Genomic DNA, 25661 nt, shown 5'->3' with positions numbered 1-25661 from the left:
TCTGAACATTATTTACACATCACTTTACGTCTTTTGCAATCAAATGGCATTTAGACTTTACTCTTTAGCGTTATTGAGGTCCATTAGATCCAGTACCTCCAGTTTTTGAGAGGCGGAGAGGTGTTTCCTCTTCCTTATTATGATGACAATGGCGCATGCCCCAGCCACTGCAGCAGCACCGCCCCCAGCGGCGCCAGCAATTATTACAACCTGGGAAGACGATTCTCCTCCGACCTCGTCTTCCTTTAGAGGCGCAGTTGTTTGCACTGGCTTTGGAGTCGGTTTTGTTGTGGACGTTACGACTGGCTTTTGATTTGGTTTTGTGGTGGAAGCGATGGCTGGATTTTCCATTGCAGTCGTTGCTGGTACTGTTACAGGTTTTGAAACGGCAGGATATTTGGTTGTTGGATGTTGCTCTGTAGGTTTTATGTCGGCGGATTCCGTCGTGGTGGCTTCAGGCATCGTTGAGAAAAATTCCGTAGTCGATATCATGTCGGCTGTCGTTTCAGGGACCGTTGTTGTGGATTCCGTCGTCGGTACCATGTCAGTTGTTTCCGGTGGCGTGGTTTCAGACTCGGAGGACGTGGACTCTGTCGTCGGTGTCATGTATGTTGTTTCCGGTGGCTTGGTTTCAGACTCGGTAAGCATGGCTTCTGTCGTCAATATCATGTCTGTTGCTTCCTGTTGCGTGGTTTCAGGTTCAGTTGGTGTGGATTCTGTTGGCGGAATCATGTCTGTTGTTTCCGGTAGGGTGGTTTCAGGTATGGTTGGCGTGGATTCTGTTGTCGGTATCATGTCTGTTGTTTCCTGTAGGGTGGTTTCAGGTATAATTGGCGTGGATTCTGCCGTTGGTACATTGTCTGTTGTTTCCGATGTCGTGGTTTCTGTCGTCGATATCATGCCCGTCGTTTCCGGTTGCGTGGTTGCAGGTTCGGTTGGTGTGGATTCTGTCGTCAGTACCATGTATGTTGTTTCCAGCGACGTGTTTGATAACGTGTCTGTTGTTGTCATCGACGTGGTTTCAGGAGCTGTTGATGTTACATCTGTGGTTGATATCATGAATGTTGTTTCCCGTACCGTTGTCGTTATCTCTGTAGTCATTAACATGCCAGTTGTTATGGCTAGCGTTGTTTCCAGCATCGTTGTTTTGGGCGCTGCAGTCGTCATGATAGTTGTTTCCGGCACCGTTGCTGCCAACGCCGATGTTGTGGGCTCTGTGGTCGTTGTCACAACAGTTGTTGTTCCAGGTAGCGTTGTTTCCAGCATCGATGTCGTTGGCTCTGTAGTCGCTGGCATGATAACTGTCTCCGGTAGCGTTGTCTCCGGTAGCGTTGTTTCCGGTAGCGTTGTCTCCGGTAGCGTTGTCTCCGGTAGCGTTGTCTCCAGCATCGTTGTTGGGGGTTCAGTAGTCGTTGTCATGACAGTTGTCTCCGGTAGCGTTGTGTACGGTAGCGTTGTGTCCGGTAGCGTTGAGTCCGGTAGCGTTGTGTCCGGTAGCGTTGTTTCCGGCAGCGTTGTTTCCGGTAGCGTTGTCTCCGGTAGCGTTGTCGCCGGTAATGTTGTTAGCGGTAGCGTTGTGTCCGGTAGCGTTGTGTCCGGTAGCGTTGTGTCCGGTAGCGTTGTGTCCGGTAGCGTTGTGTCCGGTAGCGTTGTGTCCGGTAGCGTTGTGTCCGGTAGCGTTGTTTCCGGCAGCGTTGTTTCCGGTAGCGTTGTCTCCGGTAGCGTTGTCGCCGGTAATGTTGTTAGCGGTAGCGTTGTGTCCGGTAGCGTTGTGTCCGGTAGCGTTGTGTCCGGTAGCGTTGTGTCCGGTAGCGTTGTGTCCAGCATCGTTGTTGGGGGTTCAGTAGTCATTGTCGTGACAGTTGTGTCCGGTAGCGTTGTCTCCGGTAGCGTTGTTTCCGGTAGTGTTGTCTCCGGTAACGTTGTTTCCGGTAGCGTTGTTGTGGGCGCAGTAGTTGTTGTCGCAACAGTCGTTTCTATTACCGTTGTTTCCGGTAGTGTTGTTTCCGGTAGCGTTGTTTCCGGCAGCGTTGTTTCCGGCAGTGTGGTAGAGACAAACTCCGTCGTTGGAATGATTTCTAGGAGAGAAATTGATATGAACAGAATAGGTCAGTCTAATCATCAGAGTATCGCGGCACAAGGCAAATTTCCTAAGCTTAATGGAAGAGCACAAAACATGACACCATGCAAGTATTCCAACATGCAGAGTGAAAGCTAGAATAGATACGACTGTCATTGATGGAAGGAAGTGCGTGCAAATAGCAGGTCCTGACGACCACTCACATGAGACAAAATGGAATGGTCCTTTTTTATGAAATATACTTCAAAACGAATCTTACGCGTGCATGTTGGAACAGGTTCACTCCATTGTTGGTCAGCTTGGCACGTCACACTGGAGGCTCCGTCCAGTTCGTACCCCTGGTTACAGGTGAACGTGACCACGTCTTGATATGAGATGGCCCAGGCCGGACTCATTCCTCCATTTGCTGGAGCCATCAATGGCTGACACAGTACGGCTGAAATAGATGAAACAATAGTTTCTAACAAATTACATGGCCGCATGTACTGATGACTTACTTAGTACCTACTTAATACCTGATGATATATGGTCATGGACTATCGCAAGTGAGTAATTAGTTCAACTCTTGCGACCGTCCTCTAACGTATATGTATGTAAAAAGAAACAGGTGCTCCTATATCATTTGTACAAATAAGTTCAAACTTGTCTTACGTGTGCATGTTGGGACAGGACCACTCCATGTTTGGTCAGCTTGGCAGGTCAGATTAGAGGCACCGGTCAGCTCGTACCCCTGGTTACAGGTGAACGTCACCACGTCCTGATATGAGATGGCCCAGGTGGGACTCAAGGCTCCATTTTCTGGATTTGCCAATGGCTGACACAGTACGGCTGGAAGAAGTAACATAATAGTTTCTAACAAATTACATGGCCGCATGAACTGATGACTTACTTAGTACCTACTTAGTACCTGATGATATATGGGTATCGCAAGTGAATAATCAGTTCAACTCTTGTGACCGTACGTCCTCCAACGTATATGTATGTAAAAAGAACAGATGCTCTCATATCATTTTGTACAAATAAGTAAAACAAGTCTTACGTGTGCATGTTGGAACAGGACCACTCCATGTTTTGTCAGCTTGGCAGGTCAGATTAGAGGCGCCGTTCAGCTCGTACCCCTGGTTACAGGTGAACGCGACCATGTCCTGATATGAGATGGCCCAGGCGGGACTCAAGGCTCCATTTCCTGGATCCATCAATGGCTGACACAGTACGGCTGAAATAGATGAAACAATAGTTTCTAGCAAATAACATGGCCGCATGTACTGATGACTTGCTTAGTTCCTACTTAATACCCGATGATATATGGTCATGGTATATCGCAAGTGAGTAATTAGTTCAACTCTTGCGACCGTCCTCTAAGGTACATGTATGTAAAAAGAAACAGGTGCTCCTATATCATTTGTACAAATGAGTTAAAACTTACGTGTGCATGTTGGGACAGGACCATTCCATGTCTGGTCAGCCTGGCAGGTCAGATTAGAGGCACCGGTCAGCTCGTACCCCTCGTTACAGGTGAACGCGACCATGTCCTGATATGAGATGGCCCAGGCGGGACTCAAGGCTCCATTTTCTGGAGCCGCCAATGGCTGACACAGTATGGCTGGAAGAAGCAAAACAATAGTTTCGAACATGGCGGCACTTACTTACTATACTTATTATATGGTCATGAATCATCGCAAGTGAGCAGTTAGTTCAACTCTTGTGACCGTCCTCTAAGGTACATGCATGTGAAAAGAAACAGGTGCTCCTATATCATTTGTACAAATAAGTTAAAACTTGTCTTACGTGTGCATGTTGGAACAGGACCACTCCATGTTTGGTCAGCCTGGCAGGTCAGATTAGAGGCACCGGTCAGCTCGTACCCCTGGTTACAGGTGAACGCGACCATGTCCTCATATGAGATGGCCCAGGCGGGACTCAAGGCTCCATTTTCTGGAGCCGTCAATGGCTGACACAGTATGGCTGGAAGAAGCAAAACAATAGTTTCCAACAGATTACATGGCGGCACGCACTTACTATACTTACTATATGGTCATGAATCATCGCAAGGCAGCAGTTAGTTCAACTCTTGTGACCGCCCCCTAACGTATATGTTTATGCAAAAAATAGGCGTTCCTAGGTCATTTTGTACAAACAACTTAAAACGTGTCTCACCAGTGCATGTTGGAACAGGAGCACTCCATTGTTGGTCAGCTTGGCACGTCACACTCGAGGCTCCGTTCAGTTCGTACCCCGGGTCACAGGTGAAGTGTATGACGTCCTGATATGAGATGGCCCAGGCCTGACTCAAGGCTCCATTTTGTGGAGCCGTCAATGGCTGGCACAGTACGGCTGAATAGATGAAACAATAGTTTCTAACAAATTACATGGCCACATGTACTGATGACTTGTTTAGTACCTACTTAATACCTGATGATATATGGTAAAGGACTATCGCAAGTGAGTAATTAGTTCAACTCTTGCGACCATCCACTAACGTATATGCATGTGAAAAGAAACAGGTGCTCCATAATTTGTACAAATAAGTTAAAACGTGTCTTACGTGTGCATGTTGGAACAGGACCACTCCATGTTTGGTCGGCCTGGCAGGTCAGATTAGAGACACCGGTCAGTTCGTATCCCTGGTTACAGGTGAACGCGACCACGTCCTGATATGAGATGGGCCGGACGGGACTTATTCCTCCATTTGCTGGAGCCGTCAATGGCTGGCACAGTACGGCTGGAAGAAATAAAACAACAGTTTCTAACAAATCACTAGATGGTATACACTTCTCAATTACCCCGTTTACTTTATGGCATATGGCCATGGGCTATTGTAAAGGTGGAATTATTTCAATAATCTTGGCCATGCTAAAGGTAAGGAACAGGTGTTCAATTTTGAAGAAATTGTCTTACCTGTGCACGTTGGAACAGGAGCACTCCATTGTTGGTCGGCCTCACAGGTCACACTAGAGGCTCCGTTCAGTTCGTATCCCTGGGTACAGGTGAACGTCACCACGTCCTGATATGAGATGGCCCAGAGCGGACTCATCACTCCATTTGCTGGAGCCGTCAATACTTGGCACCGTACGGCTGGAGGAAATTAATCAATAGTTTCTAACAAATCACATGGCGACATATACTTATTACTTACTTACCTCTTAATGGCATATGGTAATGGGCTATTGTACAGGAGGAATTATTTCAATAAGGTATATGTAAAAAAAAAACAACAGGTGTTCCTATATGTTTTGAGCAAATTGTCTTACGTGTGCATATTGGAACAGGACCACTCCATGTCTGGTCAGCCTGGCAGGTCACACTGGCCGCGCCGTACAGTTCGTACCCCTGGTTACAGGTGAACGTCATAACATCGTCCTGGTAGTGGTTCGGTCCGGTAGGATTCAGTGCTCCGTTAATTGGGGCCGTTGGTGTGGTACATTTTAAAGCTAAAAACAGGAAACAATGCTGATAAAGCAACGTAACAGGAAGTAATATTTGAATATAATTACAAAGGGGTAACTTCGGAAATTTCATTTTTCACGGGGGTAGTTTTGAAACAATCCATTTTCGCTCGAAACTGATTTTGCAGTAGCTCATTTTTGCACGGGGTATGGAAGGGAGTGAAAAATATTGCATCAAGTTATTGCGACAGTCTAGTCTAAAAGGCAAAGCAGAATTTCCCCAGACTGCGCACAAAGTGGGCGATACTTACCGATGCTGTACTTGGCCTTGAACCCTGCATGTTGTTCACTACCGTCTGAGTGGAACAGAACTGTCATGACGTTGCCGACCGTCCGCACGGTCGGAGGAGGGCTGGTTCCGCACAATGTAGCCAATACGGGAGAAGTACTGAATTGTCCCTCGAAAACCTTTACATAATCGTAGATGCAACTGAAACTAGCACACACAAGGTAAGAGTAAGTCCGTCGATGAAGGTTAGGGTATATCAAGCAACTGGATAAATTATCTACAGAATCAGACGTTTTACGTAGTATGCACGATTTAATAAGTGACTGAGAATGGCTCTGAAGACAAGTGTAAGCTGTTTATAAATGAGTTTCTCAATTGATATATAAATGAGTTTTAAATGAGTGAAAAGTTTATTTTTCATTACGTTATATTCCTATCTCGTTTTAAAAGATCGTGAAACATTAGATAAAACAACACATTTTCTGATAGGTAAGGCAAATATATTGTAATTTGAGGGAGGCTATTGTGAATGATGCACATGACACACATACCCCGAATAGAACTCAATTTCAAACGGCTCCACAAAGTCCAGCTGGATGACTTCCGTCGGGGGTGCAGTGATTATCCAGTAACAGTCGACGTCGTTCGGGTAGTTGCCAGGGTAGATGGGTGACGAGATGAAACCCTCTGTTACTGAGTCTGTGAGAGCCAAGTTCTCACCGCCAGCACAAGCTGTAACTGATGTACACATCAATAATTGTAACACATTTAACTAGTAGTCAAAAATATGAAACCCTGTTAGAGAAAGAATCATACATCTTCAACACCTACATGTATTCAGCATTTCAACCACTCAAACCTCTCCTGTTATCTAATAATTGGCTACTGCACATAACCTGAACAGGGTCAACAAAAACTTGATAACTTGAGGCTAATCGAGTCAGTCAATAACCTCCTCACTGGAAACGATAACTAGGCCATTCTGATAAAGTCGATGATTTCTGACGATTAGTTAGCTGTTTGATGGCAAATAAACTATTGCAAAGGTGCACCCTTAACCTCTAAACAGGTGTTGTTGAGCCCTTTACTGTCTTACGTTCGCATGTTGGAACAGCATCACTCCATGCCTGATCCGATTGGCACGTCACATTTGAGGCGCCGACGAGCTCGTACCCCTGGTTACAGGTGAACGTTATGACATCGCCCTGGTAGTAGTTCGGTCTGGTAGGACTCAGCGCTCCCTCGATTGGGGCTATTGGCGTGGGGTCGCATGGGAAAACTAATTCAAGGATAAAACAAAGTTACTTGGAGTGATCTTGGAATATCATTCGCTCTTATTCAAATAACGCCCAACGCGTCAACCCCCTCAACGTCTGAATAGGTTAAATGCCAATGAATACTGTAGGGAGAATATCACTCACACAATAGTCAAATTGCAGTCTATTACCATGTCAATCGCGGGTCTTGCTATGCTATATGGCCTGAAAGACCTTGGTACCGAAGTTTGATATCTCCCAAAAATGTCCATGGACCAAAGCAAAGAGTGCCATACTTACCAACGCTGTGCTTGGCCATGAACCCTGTACGTGACACACTGGGGTCTGTGTAGAACCGAACTGTCATGACGTTTCCGACTGTCCGGACAGTCGGAGGGAGAGTGAGTCCACAGAACTTTCCCAAAACGGACAAAGAACTGATTTGTCCCTCCAAGGCTTGTACATAATCGTACGGACAACTGAATAGTCAAGAAAGAAGGCAAAATCAATAAAAAGTATACTCGTACATGGATAAAGTCTGTTGAATATGGTATTGGTTGAGTTGTTTCTATGGAATCAGAATAGTTTGATTCTTGTCATAGTTTGTCATAAGAACACGAAAATCACGGAGCATCAGGTAACCAACAAAATTATGCCTCTCTCTCTGATCTTATAGAAACGGAACATTGCTAAGAGTTGGATGTGGATGATATTAGGTCTCATGTGATATGCGTACTGGATATCCCCATCTTCGATGTTAAACATCCCCAAAAAGTCCAGCTGGATTCGCGAGGTTGACGGTGCAGTGATGGTCCAAGAACAGTCAATGTTATTTGGGTAGTCGCCAGGGTAGTTTGGCGATGTGATGTACCCCTCTGTTACTGAGTTTGTGAGAGTCAAGTTCTCGCCGTAAACACAATCTGTAACTGATCAACAAGTAAATGATAGTTAATGTTTAGGTAACAATCGTGTTTGATAACTTGTGTGATTGGTTGACAAATGTAATGTTTGACAATTTTGAGGAAAGGAGATAGTCTAATGCAGTCCCTATTAGCAAAGTGATGGGAATCTCATACTTGCAGTCTTTAGAAGGTAAGTAAACGTGACCATTATTAGACATAGATTATGTAAATCAGAGCATTATTCATATCGTTGATAAGAACATTCTACAATAGGCTTCTTTGCTTAGATACGACTTTAAACTTTGAACGACCTAAGTTATTCGGGTGGATTCAATTCCATAATTTCTGCACATGAAGATCTTTTTTCCATCATGAACTTTTACTCAAAGACCACCGTCTCCATGGGAACACGTCTCCTTAATTGCTGTTATTGTTGGCCGTTTTATCTACTTTGATGAATCTGCCTTTAAAGTTTAAGATGTGTGTTTGTTTATCTTTAAGAAAACTAATAAAAAGAACTGTTAGAACTCTTAAGTAAATGAAAATGCCAAGCTTAAATTTCGCCCAGAATATCGACGAACCTTGATTAAATGCAGAACTTACCAATGCTGTACTTGGCCTTGAACCCTGCACGTGTTTCACTGTAGTCCGAGCTGAACTTGACCGACATGACGTTGCCGACTGTCCGTACGGTGGGAGGAAGAGATGTTCCACAGAATACACCCAAGAAAGAAGCACCACTGAGATGTCCCTCCAGCACGTGTACAAAGTCGTACTGGCAACTAGATATTGTAGACACAAGGTACAATTAGTGATTCATTACGTCAATAAAAAGCATGTATACTTGTACCAAGTCATTTAAATACTGGAATTCATACCACACCAAATCGTTTGAGTCTTGCCATTGGTGGCAAGAACACGAAAATTCAAGGAGCATTCGAAAAACAATATGTTTCCCTGTCTGAACTTTCCTTAACTTAAGGGGAAGCAGACACAATAATAGTTAGATTCATACGACTTTAATGTGGATGATGTAGATCTCATATGAATGACGTACTTGTTCCCATATTCAATGCCAAACGTCACAAAATCCAGCTGGATTCGCGAGGTCGAGGGTGCAGTGATGGTCCAGGAACAGTCGATGTTATTTGGGTAGATGTCAGGGTAGTTTGGCGATGTGATGAACCCTTCTGTTACTAAGTCCGTGAGAGCCAAAGTCTCACCGTGAACACAAGCTGTAACTGATGTACAAATAGATAACTGTAACAATTTATTTCGGAGTCATAGATATACAACTCTTCCATTGAGCATTAAAACCATTCGACTTTTTTGGTTAAATTCCACGCAAACAGTCCGCTCCTGTACATGTAACCTCTTGCAGTGCAGATGTATATATAAAAAAACTAGATGACCCCATATTACACCATCCTCTAAAATAGGTGCTCTGGTACAGTACTTTTGAATGTCTTACGTAGGCACGTAGGAACAGAACCACTCCATGTTTGGTCAGCCTGGCACGTCACACTGGAGGCTCCGATCAGCTCGTATCCCTGGTTACAGGTGAAAGTGACCTCGTCCTGATAGTAGTTCACTCCCTCAGGACTCAGGTTGCCATTGTCTGGGGCCGTCAGATTACGACACGGTACATCTGAAACCATGGAACGATGTCGGTTAAGAACCTTTGCGTATCTTCTGTATCCTTTTTTTCGTGTGACGTGCTGAGGATGCGGAGAGGGTCTGCGGAGACTGCAGAGATTGCAGCGTAGGTTTGTAGATTTTGAAAGCTTTTCACACTCAAGCAACAAACAAGACCTTGAACCAGAAAAAGAAGTTTAACCGCTTTAGGCTGAGATAAGGAAAAGCGTTCAGATGTATGTCAAATTTCAGTCTTAATGCTGCATACTTCTTAAGCGTAGTATCTTGAGATAGGCAATCTGTATCTTACGCGAAACTTCACTACCTACTGACTGACGGAATGATATTTCAACAGGATTTCTGTACAAGTTTTCAAAACTTTGTGTGTGGATTTTGCATCAAATTGGTGTTGCAATGTGCACGAATCTTACGCGACTCACCACATCCAATGATTTCAAGCCGGAGACTGGCTTGCACGTGAAACTGTAAAGGTGTGACCTTGATGCGCTGTGCCTGGATCCGACCCGAGAACAGGTGTTCTACCACACTGTCAGCATCAACGTTTCCGGTCAGCTGGATGGGAAAATATGGTAATAGGGTGTTTGCAATTACGTGACTATGACGTATCGTCCTCTCATACTAGGGCCGCGGGTGGTCCGTATCAAGTAACGGCCCTGGCGTACCGGTCTACTCTCCGTCCTTCTCGCTACGTCCGCAACGTGATTGGCTAATAGCTTTAATTCCAACAGGAATGAAAGTATTTGATTGGCTGGCGAGCAGAGCGGATTGCAGGCCGATATGGGGAGCTGCCTGATATACACATGCGGTAGGGCTAGCATGAGAGGATGTGACATATATATTGTCCGGCATGTAATATGGTAAAATTTGGAGGTTGCCAGGTAAATTTTGATGTAATTACAGTCAGGTTATCTTGGCATTAATTGCATGCCAATATGTATGTCTGATTGTCATAGGTTCATAACAAAACAGCACGCACAAACATCGTATGCGGCAATAGAGACAATTATAGTGATGCATAACTACGTCTAAAGCATCTGGACACCATTCTAAGGCTGCTACTGATCTGCTGCTGGTACACTGACATTTACCTTTCAACATGATATTTCAGTTGGGAAACATTCTGAATCGACGAGTCAAAAGGACTTCACCTGGTCTGTTGTTATAAATGTCTTATATATCATCCATCCTGAAGACAATGTTTCAGAGTACTGCAGTGTATACTTCGTTATCCATCCGGTTCTAAAGCCTTGAGTTCTAAATGGAGAGAAATACAAACGAAGGGATTCAAACGTGTCATTGTTTCCATACATTTCCAGTGTAAATTTTAAGTAGATGAAGTCCAGATTACCAATACAGGGCTTAGCCATGCCGTGAAATTCTCCCGCAGAAAAAATACATTACAAGAAAGCATATATTTGACTCAATATAACTGAAGAAGGCCGAAGGGTCGGCTGAACATTAACTTCCTGTGGTACACACCACAGGAAGCGTATATGCCGGTTCACAATTTGAACTACGCACATGAAAAGCCTGATGAACTGTGGGTAATATGTCAAAGTTGAAAGCCCCTAAGACATTAAAAAAAACACGTCTGTAGATGGTATCAAGCATGGTCTAGACATGAATTGGCCTCGCTCATGCGCACTTTAAACCGTGTACCAGCTTATTTCCTTCGTCTTGGATGCAAAGTTTGATCTACTTATATCTTGTCATGTCATTATGACTACTAACCTGATGCCTGTTAAGATCATGGTATTGGCGAACTGTACTTGCAGCCAGGAACTCTGAGGGATTGAAGGTATCCAGGAGCCGTTACCATGGAGACGGGCAGCAGATGGCGGGAAGCCCACGTCGGCGGACGATGCGGTGATCTGGTCGTCTGTTATCCGCCCACTCTCCATACCGAGCGACACGTTACAACCTATCGTAGTCGGAAAACATCGTCGTGAGTGGAGGATAAGCTAATTGTTGTCTTCGTCTTGGTGAGTTGGCAAGGGACAATTAACTGGTGTTTGCTTGATGCTATTCTATTGGTAAGTTTTCCTATCTAACCTTAGTATAATGTAGAGTGATTACGTGATAAGCGAAAGACCACATTAAAGAATAAATTGAGAGTGGACACTACACAAGTATCTGCACCTGATTGAATCGCCTTGGTTATGATTTACCAATTTTAGGCCCGGTTTACACATGCGTTTCCAATTCCAAGTAAACTCGGAGCACAATGAAACGCGTGTGTAAACCCAACTTTAAGAATGTGTTACTCCAAACTACCTTCTTACATATACAGTGGGATCGTGTGGCGTAACGACTGGGCGTTCGGCCCGGGCAAGCGGTCCCGGGTTCGAAGCTCCCTGACGCCACCTATGTTGTGCCCTTTGGAAAGGCACTTTACACGACTTTCCTCACTCTACCCAGGTGTAAAAATGAGTATATTGTTATCTGTACGTGGCACAGTTAGAATAAGTCATGAAAAACTTGAGTGCAGTGCCACGTCGTCCTTGTCTGTCAAAAACGCGAAGTAAAAAAAAAAAAAAAACTTCTTGGGGTATTCTCGGGGGTGGGGGTTGAAATGGGGTTTAGGGCTATGAACAACTCAACTACAGCGCCAGGCAGGAAGTTAATTTTGAGAGAAGCCTTACCATCACTGTCACATGGCCCGTTGATGAAAATGACGTCATCGATAGCGATCAGTCCCAGCTGTCCGGAGCCGACCACTGCGTCAAAGTTGATCTAAAACAATCATTTAAACATCGCAACATATGTCAACATTGGCAACCTTGTCTTAGATTCATATTGTTACATCATTGACAAAATGTAATTTAACAACATTGCAGTCCTCTGCAGTTGAATAGTCGTCTGCGACCACTGATGACCGACCAACAATTTGTAGGCTTTTGTTGTCTTTTAAATCCTACTTTTACATCGTGCATCGGTCACTCAGCAATCGCCGCCTAGTGCAAAGGGTACAACGGGGACGAGGCTAGGGCATTTCGACGGCTCCCACCGTTGAGTTGTTCCGTGCCAGGCTGGAGGCCTGCCCGCATTAGCCCAGGACTTCAACTCCCCCCATACTTTGCCCCTGAAGGGGCTATTTGGGGGTACTAGCAATGTAGATATAAATGTAAATGTAGATGTAGACAACACTAAACATAAACAGAATTTAGAATAGATAGTTCATAAAGTAAGATGGAAGCGTAGTCTGGCGTGGTGTGAATCATTTTCCTCAATAGCTGGTCAAAGAAATACCGCTTATTTAATTTTCTGACATTGATGATGTGTGTACTAACCCTGAAGCCCATCGGTGTGCTACCATTCAGTGGAGGTGTGACGTCAACCTTGGCGCGTTTCCACTCCTGTCCCTGGTCTCCTTCCATTGACCAGAGCTCGGTTCGCCGTTGCTGATGGGAAGTGACAATAGAACAATGTCGAACTGTGTATTCTGCATCAATCAATGTACTAGCTAGACAAACAGGAAAACAGGGCCCATGGGTGATGCAGAAAACACCTTGTTGCATTCTTTTTATGCACGCCCTTTCAGGAAAGTACGTATGTCAATGCGTACTTCAAGTCAGAATTTTGAGTCCGCAAACTTATTACTATAAAAAACATCAATTCCAACGTCCGAATCCGTTATTCTAATTTTCGAGAGTGGTGCATGCGCACTAGAAGCGAGTTCGAATTATTCCATGGAAGCCCGTGGGATAAATATAGAATACAGCACGGTATATTCCGTATCACCGGAGGTACTAGCGCAACCGCAGGTCGGATTGCGCCTGCATTCAAATGAATCTATGGAAGCCCGTGTGATAAAAGTAGAAGCCCGCGTGATAACCCAAGATAACCTGGGCCGGTATGACGTTCGATACGGATGTTCTGGACTGGGCGATAAATATAGAATACAGCACGGGGTGTGCTTTCTTGGGTGGGCATGACATGATAAATAAAATACAACACGGTGTATTCCGGATCACCCTCGGTCGTGGAATGATCCTACCCTCTGTCGGGCTGGGACCTCGGGTGATACGAAATGCACCGTGTTGTATTTTACATATTTCACCCGGTTCGAAACACCCTTATCGATCATTATTACGGCCCAAGTATGACATAAAGTTAGAAGCCCGTGGGATACCATAAGATACAGACCTGTCCGGAAAACCCGCATAACTCAATATCACCACAAAACGTCGGCCTCAGAGTCCATCGAGTCTATATACGCCAAGTTCTTATCTAGTGCTGGCAAGCCTTACAGCCAACCAGATGATAGTGCTCCGGATTCCGACGTTGGAATAGACCGATCCCAAAGCCACGCCCCCTGTTCTATTTCGAACACCTCCGTCAAAAACAGGGCTTGACGGACAAAAATGGCTGCCGCGGCCAGGTGGAAAATAATGTCGACTGACTTTCGTTAAGTTTTTGGGCTCTAAAACACTTTCAAAGCGGGTCAAAGAAAACTGGGCTGCATTCTTTGTTGAAGTCTGTATCCATCAAGTAGAGTTGTTTGAGGAGGGGGTGCACGTAATTGCAGCGAGAGCCTACTGTTTTCGGTCAATGCTGAAGCGGTAGGTGTCGCACATCATTACCTTGTTGGTGGGAATCAGCTCCCGGTTTTTGACAAACAGCCGATGCATGTGTAAAACAGGGTACGTATATCTGTAACAGGGTTCCCACTGTTCTGACTGCATGCAAAAATGCTGCATGATCTTCAGTAAATAAGAATGTAAATGCGTTTATTTTACTTCCCTGTTCACCGGTAAATTAATCACTATCACACACCAGTACGGAAGAGGCGAAACTATACGCTAGCGGGCGCTGTAGTAGCTGCCAATGTGGTACAAGCTCCCTCCTATTGAGAGTCCGAGTAAGTGTCCTCTTCCATTCGTTTGTGTCCTGAGCAAAAAATGCAACCATTACAGTGAAAAACCTGTCTCAGATATACGTTATCTACTTTACACGAGCCATGTCTGTCCTACTAGCGCTGTTTTTGACGGAGGTGTTCGAATTCGAACTGGGGGTTCTCAGGGGGTTCCATACGTTTGATCTGGTGTTCGACAGGATCGGTGTATTGCTGTTGGTGGAGGGAAAGTTAACAGCCAATCACGTTCCGTCTTGACCGAAGGCGGCGACGTGATTGGCTGGGGGCGGCTGGTCACCGCTAACGCAGCGGGAAGGACGGATCGCAGGCCGGTACGCCAGGGTCGTTACTTCATGTACACAAGCGGTGGGCCTGTCATGGGAGGGTGGAATTCATAAACTGCTAACTTACCTCGCCAACTACATTTTGTAGAACAACCAAAGAACCGACATCAGTTCCCGCCATGTAGAAGTAGAACGTCAGACAGTGGCGGATGAGCGACCCAAGTTGCATCGTCCGTAGGATGGCGGTTTGTGACGTAGCTTTGCCGGTGGTGTTGAAGTAGGCATAGTTTCCTATAAGTCAATAATGACGATAATACTTCCGTTTTACATCTATCCAAATGTGATTGAAATTAACTTCACTTCATCATGTCAAATATAGTTAAAAGATGATGCTAAAACTCAAAGTTATTCCCTTTCCTTTCCACTTGCTCAAAATAATTGCATTCTATAGGTACATCCAATCAGTTTTACGAAGAAATTCCTTATAGTGTGCAAATAGGTAAATGGAATAAAAAAAAAGTTTAGATATCAGGAACTGTAGTGGGAACTGTACTTAAGGACATATGGACATACCTTGTTATAAATAGGCTAGGATCATTGCATGTACCTTTATGTACCTTTGTGTACCTTTGTAGACGACCTTACGAAAGTTCTTGTACGTGTTTGTGTCAACAAGTTGCACAATCAATGATGAAACGTTTAAAGGAAAGGACTTTCCCATGTACAATGTGATTTTAGTAGAGAAGACAGTCAATTATAATCAATCATGCATGTAATCAAAATCTTGCTTGCATAATCACTGTCTTCTTTACATGGTCAATGACACAAGATAAAACAAGACATTTTAAATCTCTAAATATATCACGGAGGTATGAGATCTCCGAACTCTCGCCTTGACTGTAGACTCATCGAGCAGAACATAGAAGCCTACGTATGAGTCTATTTTGTTTGGTGATGCTTGTACGAAGCAAAATTGATTTTTTTTTCTAAATAAGGGACATTGATTATTCTAAATAAAGTGTGGGAAATGAACACGTGCACTTCAAAGGCGACCTTGAAAATGTCGTGCTTTGTCGGTGACGAGTAATTGAGCAATAATAGACCTTGAGCATCACTTGAAAAGGGTTTTTAAATGGATCCAAGTTCGAAAGGATTTAATTTCGCGGTAGGGAGAAAATGGAGTGCTCGTGATGGTTCGAAGCTCGCGGTTGAAACAAATGGGTAGATAGGCAGAAGAAGAATTTTCGCGGTCGTGTTAGGTTCGCGGTAAAGTAGACACCTCAAACATTAAACCAATGCAAATATTTCAACACTATATAGTATTTTTCTGGCACCCGCCACACGCAATTGAAATTTCAGGTCTTGTTGCTTCAAAACCATGGCACAGGGCCACTAAATATGTTGTGTTTTGTGTTTGTTTTGTGGTGAATAAAGCAAAAACAAATACATGAAATAACTTTATATATATATGTACTTGCATTCTGACGGAACGTCTCGAGTGTACAAAATCGTTTCGAAATGAGTCTCTATACGAACGTTTATGCCACCTGGCTTCGACAACTTACCATTTGCCTATAATCAGAGAAACAACATATTTACTGTAAAATGAATTCGTAACTTTTTCATACTAGTCTATGAAACCCGAGATTGCTCTCAGTGGAATCAAATACCAACTTCACATTGAATTGAGAAGAAATTTATAAACCTTTCAAAGAACGATCACGGTCCCTTATTGCTGAATTACTCATCCCCAACAAAACACGAAATTTTCAAGGTCACCTCTGAGGTGTATGTGTTCATTTCCCACGCTTTACTTAAAAAAATCAATGCCGCTTCGTACGAGCATCAATGGACAATACACCATCTACACTATGCTGAAGTGTGAAGCGTGCATGAATGAAGCACCCTTTTATGTTACAAATCACAAATAGCAACATCATATTACGCCCCTCTCCCAACCGTATCCGATTTTCATTACATTTTAAGATATCAAGATAGTGAACCACTAAAATTGCATACTTTAAAAGGCATATTCAAGATGCATAAGTTAACATTTGTAGAAATATTAATGAGCCATGTGTTATCAAAACAGTCTTTACAAAGAAAATGACACAAAACCTTACTGCAGGCACAACTATGTGTCAATTCTTTGATAAAAACTCTTGAAAACTGGTAAACAAACAGCCAAAACAACAGCAGCGAAATTCCAAAGTATGGTGACAACACAAAAAATTAAGAAACGGTAATGCGAAAATCCACAAAACCAAAAATTACATTTGTAACTCTCATGGTCCACACGATTTATAGCTACATGTATACATATTTAACTGACAAACTTTCCGACTTCGACTGTTGTACGTCCGCACGTCAATGCGCGTTAAGTACCGGTCAAAAACATACATGTAGTAACAATAAAGCTCCAAAAATCTTCCTAGTCTACGAACATTTTCTCATGAGTAATCAGTTAGCTGTGTTAAAGCGAGGATTGATGATGATGTGCTAGAGCAAGAAGATTCAATTCATCTGTTGTTTTGAGGACATATCGACCACGCCCAAACTCTCATGACGGGTGTCGTTTATACATATCTTATAAAACGTAAAGCCGAGTAAAAAAAGACAAATCGTACTTACCTCCACCAGTGTGATCACCGCTCAGCCCGAGATCCTGAACTGGATCAGAGCCGACTTCCCAGTCGAAGTCATCACCAGCGCTTTGCTGATCGAATCCACAGAGAGAAAGGAGCCCCCCATCAAAGTTACAGTTGCTGGCGATCGGCACCTGGGGGCCTACGAACACAGCAGCCCCGGTGAGAATCAACCACACGTGAACCCAGAGGATTCTCCCTTTCTTATCACAGGTATCAGTCATCGTGTCATCAGACAGGTGAAACACACACGTGAATGAAACTGTTTTCTTCAGAGAGAAAATTCGGAAGGTTTACAAAAGACGTATCTGAGACACAGTAGCTAGCAGTGTGCGTGCAACAACGCTCTGCAGTGTGTGTCCGGTAGCGGAGGGGACTTATACCGGGCGTCTGTATTTGTCCGGAATTATAGGGTCAGTAATTAAGACCCCGGCTTTAGATGTTTAATCATTGGCATGTTCACAAAGGTGTTTGTAGCTTCGGCGCGATGAAGGGGGGGGATCACACAAACACCAGAAGAAATACGGAACAGGAATTTAGTTCTTATTTGATATAATCTAATATTAGATTAGCCAAATAAGAACTAAATTCCTGTTCCGTATTTCTTTCGGTGTTTAGTAATATTGTGTGGCTTGTCATTGAATATTCTTAATCACAATGCTGAAGGGTGCTTCTTTATGTGCAGTCCATACGTGTTACACACAGGACGCAAACAGCTCACTCAACACCACTATTTACAACACAATAAATCCACGCGTAATCTGATGTCTATTTTAAAACGATACAAGTGGGCTTCAACTGATCCGGTTGGGATGCTTGCAGAAGCAGTGTTGTTCGCGAATCATTCAAGTATTAGAAAAAGCTAATGTATGACATTAAGCCATATACAAATGTAGATTGATAGAATACGACAACATAGATTATGTGGGTGCAAACTACAAAAAACTTGACAAGCATTTTAGATTTCCCGTCAAGACAACGAGGAGTAGCCAGTCCCTCTATTTACACTTTGTGTTTATCAAGCGTTGTCAGCCGGCGAAGTAAAGTGCGTTAGTTGTTGGACGCTTGCTTTGTTATCTACCATAGCAAATACTGTTGTCAAACCAGAGAGCGATAAGGACAAATAGTACGCGAGAAAGAAAAAAAACAAAACTTTTCGAATGCTACCGGTCAAGTAAAAGTAGAGGGAAAATTCTCCAAACTTGCTACATCTGAAATCTGAATGTTGATAAGGACATAGGAACATTGGGTAAATCACCATACATTTCCGAAGTTCAAATACAAGAAAATATATATACCATATATGTTGTCAGCAAACTCTACGGGTCGTTTTTTTTGGCTTATGTCTTTTTGTCTGATTATATATATCGGTTCTGGTTGTCCCATGTTTCTGCAAGCCACTCTATGAAAAAATAGCACACTATAAGCCTCCAAAACGCCTGCCCCGTATAAAGCCTGCTAAAGAGGCCAAGAAAGTAGCTATTCGTGGACATGTTCTCGGCACTGAGTGCTGTTTGTCCAAACAAATCTTTGTCATTACAACATTAATCGCTCGAGTCATCGTTACCGGGAGACGTCGTGTTAAGGTATGTTGTGTTTGAACAGATCTTGTAACATCAGGCATGTATATTTACCACTCGGGATCAAGTCATTCAAGAACACCGCCAAGTGCTTACCGGAGCCTTCGTCAGCCTTTCTCCTTGGTAGCATCAGAAGGAAGTGGAACAGTGTGACGAAAAACATTTCGGCACCTCCGATTTAACGTCTTTTGCACCTGCCCTTCAGCAAAATACTACAAGTTGATAAAATGCGAAGAAACAGTTCATACTTTTGCAAACCAAAAGGAATATTAAAGAACATTACAGATATCTGCAGCGATGCCAAGTTTTATCAATATATTCTCAGCAACTGTATGGAAGAACGTATTGCTGATGTTGACATTTTAAAACTTGAATGCTTGTATAGCAGCACTCTTAGCAACTTTTTGTAAATATTGTAAGTGTTGTAGGAAGTTGTTCAGAAACATGGACACAAATATTCAAATTTATTTCGTGCCCATTGGCATGTTGGTGCAGGCGTAGAAGATTCGTGTAAACACGTTTTCTTTGTGTTTGGAAAGTAAATCCGTTCACTCCATTCTCTCTACCGCTGGAGCAATGTGCATTCAGATCCGCGCGTGGTGTCCCTAAGCCGGTGTTAATTGTTACAATATAAGCAGAGGAACCCACCTTTGACACGGCTAGTCATCTATTATGAAAGTTTGGACTTAATGATTAAGAAATAATACTTCAATAGCCATGGCTTTTTACGATAACTGTTGGGCATCTTTACCCAAATAACAAACTGTTGCAGAGGTGAAAACATGCCAGCCTTTTCTTCACATGCCTGATTAATGTATAACGTACAGCATGTTTGTTCAATGCATCCCAACATGTTTTCGAAACACATTTCGCTGCATCTCATTCTGTGGCAAAGTTTGCATTATTTCTCGCCTTTCTACCAAGAACAGGCAATGTATATGCGGACATCCTCTCATTTGAACTTCAACTCTGTGGAACAAGTCGATGACTTTGTAGGAAATTACATGTTTGTCGCACTCGAACTTTGCTGTATATAATTATAAGCGAAACAAGCGCATTGGTAGACTTCAATACGCATGTGCATTGCCAAAGGTTAAGGCCCCTGACTGTCTCGACCATTGTCTCGATTTGCATAACAATGCCCAGACGGGCTTTGTTTACGTCTCAGCATGGTGGAAAGTACTCAGGGGCCTTCACCTTTGACACTGCACATGCGTACTCGAATCTACAAAGCCCTTATCTTGCTACGTTTCTCCAGACAGGAGTTACAGGCCGACGAAGAAAACCTTGAAAAGTACGTGCAAAATGCATTACTTACGTGCACTCCTCGCTTTCGTACGCCGCTTTTTCGTCGTAATATGGAATATCCTCCCGCTAGTGATAGAGGCAGTATTGTATTATTTGAAAAGTGCGCTCCACCTTTTGGGCTCAATAATAACGTTATATATCAGACAGAAAGCAGAGCCAAATCTACGTACCACACAAATTGACGAATATTTGAAGTTTGAACTAACTTTTTTTTAAAACCAGGACAGTTGTGCAAAGACATAGGATTGTGTCTTACTGCACTTGACGATACCGGCAGTAGTCGGGTTTACAATGATGAATTCACTTATGTCCTGGTGCTGGAACATGGTCCTATGCCTATCAAGAAGTCTTGCCTTCGAGATGACACGATAGTTAAATACAGATGGATTTGGCACCATCAGACGTCAAGTAGAGGATAGCAAAGTCAAGTGCAAGAAGGCATGCCATACATATCATAATAAGCCTATTTGGGATACTTTCCTAATTAATTGATAAATGTAGATAATAAAGATATCAATAATGAGTTCAAAGATTGCATCTGAGGGCATGAGTCAGTTCTTATGACTTGCAGACATCACATTGTGACTTGCCGGTGAACAGTTAATTAGCACATCTGCTTAATAATTAGCAAAATGATTGAGACTTAAAGCATAACATTTTAAAACTATTAGTATTACTGCATTGTTTTTTTCCAGACAAAAACAGACACAGGCATTGTAAATGTAAATTGTTGCAGACATACATGAGTGGCTTTCATCAGGTTGTCAGTTCAGATCCATCTTTATGCAATACTTGATTAAATGTTCAAAAAGCGAATGTCCCTCTTGTTTGAATACAATATCCATTAGCTGCATTTGTTTTTGTGACTTGTCACAACAGCCATGATATCAAAATGAATTTTGCAATCATACACGTAGCTGGAAACGGCACAGTGTTAATTGCAATATTTTGTGTAAATAATTATGCGTATAGCACAGTTTGTTTTACAGGCTTTCTTGTATGTAGATTAATACTTGTGACAACCTTGTATAGCAGAGGTTAGGTATTATGTGCTCTTAAACAAGTGTATCCATTTGTATATTTTGGTTGTTAATCTGATTTGCACATTTTGTTTTCAATTAAAACTAAATAGACTACATTTTTTTACTTAAAGAGGGAGGTTCCACTATAAAACAATCCAATAAATTCGGCTAGTGTAAACTGTCTGGGCTCAGTCCACCACAGACTGGCATGCCGTGCACATGGGTGCTGGGGCTGGGCTAAGCCACAGTAGAGTACCAAGTAGTTACTCTTCAATACACTTTGAAATGGAGAAACAATAGATAAAAGTTTTAGTTTTTCACATAAAAATCGAATAAGCCTACTTTCCTTAAACAAGCAGACTATAAAATAATGCCCAGCCTGGTAGGGAAAAAGTTGTAGGGAAACATCGTCCGATGGTGACTGCAGCAGTAATTATGATCTTGCAGATTGATGACAGCAGTTCTTATATGAGAATAACACACCAACTAGCTTTTATCAATGATATTGACATTTCTGTAAAACTCAGGCAAGTACAGAGCAAGATTGCATTGAATTCAAAAATGACAAAATAACGGAAAATCTGGTCAACGCTTTGTATCATTTTTTCAAACTGAAACGGTCAGTAATAAGCAAATATCGATCTGTTTTGTGTGGTGATGCAAGGCCTTTGTTTTCTGGCTGTAGACATGGCTGGACTCCCCATGGCTCTTAATTGGTTTATGAGGTCTAGGGGTCAATTCAGCTTTCAAAGTCCTGGCAGAGGACAGCGGGGACTATCTACATTGGTTTATGGTTACGGTTATTCCCAGGAAACAACATTTCCCAGTTTAATAACAAGCATCCAAATTGATCCAGGGCTTTGGTTTCATTTGTCAGCTAAGTGTCTTTCTATACAACTAGCATTGTATTTGGAGACTTTTGACTCATCAGAAACGCATACTAATTAGGCTTAATTAGCATAATGTGCTGATAATTTTCTCGTGCAATTTCTCTTTTCTATCTGAGCCTGATCTCGAATTCCTGAAAATTTGGAGTCTGTAGCATGGAAAGTGTGAGATTTATGATAAAAGGTATGTGAATAATTGTGAATTTTTGGTCTTATATGGTGCCATAACTGACAATAATCAAGCGTCTTTCAGTCAAACATTCAAATTGTAAACTTAAAAAAAATGTAGAAAATCTCAACTTTGTCGTATAATTATACAGAAAAGGCATTATGATGGGAATAATTTGATTTATAAGACTGGACCCTTTTCAATAACATATACCTTATGCAAACATTTGGTGTGCCATGCCTACAATGATAACAATGGCACATGTCCTAGCCACGGCAATAGCACCGCCCCCAGCCGCGTCAGCAATTATCACAACCTGGGAAGGCGATTCTCCTCCGACTTCGTCTTCTTTTGGAGGCGTAGTTGCGGTTCCTGACGTCGACGACAACTCTGCAGTCGATGTCTTGTCGGTTGCCGTTTCAGGGACCATTGTTGTGGTCTTGGTCGTCGGTATCATGTCTGGTGTTTCCAGTAGCGTGGATTCTGATACGGTTGGCGTGGGTTCTGTCGTTGGTATCATGTCTGTTGTTTCCGGAGGCGTGGTTTCAGGCTCGGTTGGTGTGGATTCTGTCGTTGGTATCATGTCTGTTGTTTCCGGTGGCGTGGTTTCAGGCTCAGTTGGCGTGGATTCTGTCGTCGATGTTTCTGATGACGTGGTTTCAGGTACGGTCGGCGTGGATTCTGACGTCAGGGCCATGTCTGTAGTTTCCGGCTGCGTGGTTTCAGGTTCGGTCGTCGTGGATTCTGTCGTTGGTATCATGTCTGTTGTTTCCGAGGGCGTGGTTTCAGGCTCGGTTGGCGTGCTTTCTGTCGTCGGAACCATGTCTGTTGTTTCCAGTAGTGTGGTTCCGGGTTCGATTGGCGTGGATTCTGTCGTAAGTATCATTTCTGTTGTTTCGGGTACCGTGGTTTTTGGTTCGGTTGGCGTGGATTCCGCCATCGATGTTTCTGATGACGTGGTTTCAGGTATGGTCGGCATGGATTCTGTCGTAAGTGTCATGTCTGTTGTTTCCGGCGGCGTGGTTTCAGGTTTAGTTAGCGTGGATTCTGTTGTCAGTACCATGTATGTTGCTTCCGGTGGCGTGGTTTCAGTTTCCGTCACTACAGATTCCATGGTTGATAACGCGTCTGCTGTTGTCATCGACGTGGTTTCAGGTGCCATTGGTATTGCATCTGTGGTTGATGAAGTCGTTGTCATGACAGTTGTTATGGCTAGCGTGGTTTCCGGTATAGGTGTTGTGGGCTCTGTAGTCGTGGTGATGACAGTTGTTATCGGTAGCGTGGTTTCCAGCACCGTTGTTGTGGGCGCTGTAGTCGTCACGATAGTTGTTTCCGGCACCGTTGTTTCTAACACCGATGTTGTGGGCGCTGTGGTCGTTGTCACGACAGTTGTTGTCCCAGGTAGCGTTGTTTTCGGCATCGTTGTTGTTGGCTCTGTAGTCGTCGTTGCCATCATAGTTGTCTCCGGTAGCGTTGTGTCCGGTAGCGTTGTGTCCGGTAGCGTTGTGTCCGGTAGCGTTGTCTCCGGTAGCGTTGTTTCCAGCATCGTTGTTGGCTCTGTAGTCGTCTTCGCCATGATAGTTGTCTCCGGTAGCGTTGTGTCCGATAGCGTTGTGTCCGGTAGCGTTGTAATTGTGTCTGGTAGCATTGTCTCCGGTAGCGTTGTGTCCGGCATCGGTGTCTCCGGTAGCGTTGTCTCCGGTAGCGTTTTCTCCGGTAGCGTTGTCTCCGGTAGCGTTGTCTCCGGTAGCGTTGTGTCCGGTAGCGTTGTGTCCGGCATCGTTGTGTCCGGCATCGTTGTCTCCGGTAGCGTTGTCTCCGGTAGCGTTGTCTCCGGTAGCGTTGTGTCCAATAGCGTTGTGTCCTGTAGAGTTGTGTCCGGTAGCGTTGTGTCCGGCATCGTTGTGTCCGGTAGCGTTGTGTCCGGCATCGTTGTGTCCGGTAGCGTTGTCTCCGGTAGCGTAGTCTCCGCTAGCGTTGTGTCCGATAGCTTTGTGTCTGGTAGCGTTGTCTGCGGTAGCGTTGTGTCCGGTAGCGTTGTGTCCGGCATCGTTGTGTCCGGTAGCGTTGTTCCCGGTAGCGTTGTGTCCGGTAGCGTTGTTTTCGGCACTGTTGTGTTGGGTGCTGTAGTTGTTGTCACAACAGTCGTTTCCGTTACCGTTGTTTCCGGTAGCGTTGTTTCCGGTAGCATTGTTCCCGGCACCGTTGTTTCAGGCATCGTTGTTGTGGGCGCTGTAGTCGGTACCGTGATGGTGGTTTTCGGCAGCGTGGTAGAGACAAACTCCGTCGTTGTAACGATTTCTAGGATAGAAATCAATTTGACAGAATAGGTTAGTGTAATTGTCAGAGTATCGCGGCACAAGGCACCATTCCTAAGCTTAATGGTAGAGGACAAGACATGACACCATGCAAGTATTCCAACATGCAGGCACACTTTCACACACAATTCTTCAGGGAAAAACGGAAGGTGCGCGGCCGCGGGGACGTCCCCGTCGGTCATGGATCACGGATTTGAAGGAGTGGACTGGTCATACATCCAACCAGATGTCTAGACTGGCGGAAGACTGCCAGTAGCGGAGAACCTTCACTGAACGCTTTGCTGCCCCGACGGCTGACTAAGCTATGGGAGAGAGTGAGTGAGTGAGTGAGAGTGAAAGGTAGAATAGACACGACTGTCATTAAAGGAAAGAAGCTCGTGTAGTAGCGGGTCCTGACGACCACTTACATAACACAAAATGGAATAGTCCACGCCATGAAATAGACTTTAAAATGCATCTTACGTGTGCAAGTTGGAACATCGTCACTCCATGTTTGGTCAGCCTGGCACGTCACGCTGGAGGCTCCGTTCAGTTCGTATCCCGGGTTACAGGTGAACGTCACCACGTCCTGATATGAGATGGCCCAGGCCGGACTAAATGCTCCATTTTCTGGATCCGTCAATGGCTGACACAGTACGGCTGGAAGAAATGAGTCAAATAAGTAAAGGAGGGATTATTTGAATAATCTTGGCCATGCTCTAAGGTATATGTGACGATAAGGTGTTCCTAGATCATATTGAACGAACTGTCTTACGTGTGCAAGTTGGAACAGGACCACTCCATGTCTGGTTAGCCTGGCACGTCACACTGGAGGCTCCGTCCAGTTCGTACCCCTGGTTACAGGTGAAGTGTATGATGTCCTGATATGATATGGCCCAGAGCGGACTCATTGCTCCATTTGCTGGCGCCATCAATACTCGGCACTGTACGGCTGGAGAAAATAAATCAATGGTTTCTAACAAATTAGATGGCCGTATACACATATCATTTACTTACTTTTTGGTATCATATGGCCATGGGCTAT

The 25661-nt window shown here is 43.9% G+C and overlaps 2 protein-coding genes and 1 long non-coding RNA gene across 3 annotated transcripts; all 3 read right to left on the bottom strand.

Moving 5' to 3' along the window:
• Positions 1-57: 57 nt before the first annotated feature.
• On the bottom strand, positions 58-11470 carry LOC136427033 (CUB and sushi domain-containing protein 1-like). Its single transcript, XM_066415752.1, has 20 exons — positions 11339-11470; positions 9989-10121; positions 9385-9561; positions 8971-9154; positions 8517-8695; positions 7748-7937; positions 7312-7490; positions 6852-7034; positions 6307-6487; positions 5778-5962; positions 5332-5511; positions 4979-5155; positions 4626-4802; positions 4238-4414; positions 3869-4045; positions 3507-3683; positions 3120-3296; positions 2732-2908; positions 2340-2516; positions 58-2078 (listed from the first exon to the last, which is right to left on the bottom strand). Exons 1-20 carry the CDS (start codon positions 11468-11470, stop codon positions 58-60), a joined length of 5340 nt encoding a protein of 1779 aa, XP_066271849.1.
• A 559-nt stretch (positions 11471-12029) lies between these two features.
• Positions 12030-14994, bottom strand: LOC136428920 (uncharacterized). The gene is made up of 3 exons (XR_010754674.1): positions 14836-14994; positions 12860-12970; positions 12030-12302 (listed from the first exon to the last, which is right to left on the bottom strand). It is a non-coding gene; the product is annotated as an uncharacterized lncRNA (long non-coding RNA).
• A 5787-nt stretch (positions 14995-20781) lies between these two features.
• On the bottom strand, positions 20782-25562 carry LOC136428908 (mucin-2-like). Its single transcript, XM_066418737.1, has 3 exons — positions 25392-25562; positions 25100-25276; positions 20782-24620 (listed from the first exon to the last, which is right to left on the bottom strand). Exons 1-3 carry the CDS (start codon positions 25546-25548, stop codon positions 22534-22536), a joined length of 2421 nt encoding a protein of 806 aa, XP_066274834.1. The 5' UTR covers positions 25549-25562; the 3' UTR covers positions 20782-22533.
• Positions 25563-25661: the final 99 nt, after the last annotated feature.

This window comes from Branchiostoma lanceolatum, chromosome 2 (genome assembly GCF_035083965.1).
Source record: "Branchiostoma lanceolatum isolate klBraLanc5 chromosome 2, klBraLanc5.hap2, whole genome shotgun sequence".
NCBI classification, from domain to species: Eukaryota; Metazoa; Chordata; class Leptocardii; order Amphioxiformes; family Branchiostomatidae; genus Branchiostoma; species Branchiostoma lanceolatum.
This window is presented reverse-complemented; position numbering and strand designations above follow the sequence as displayed.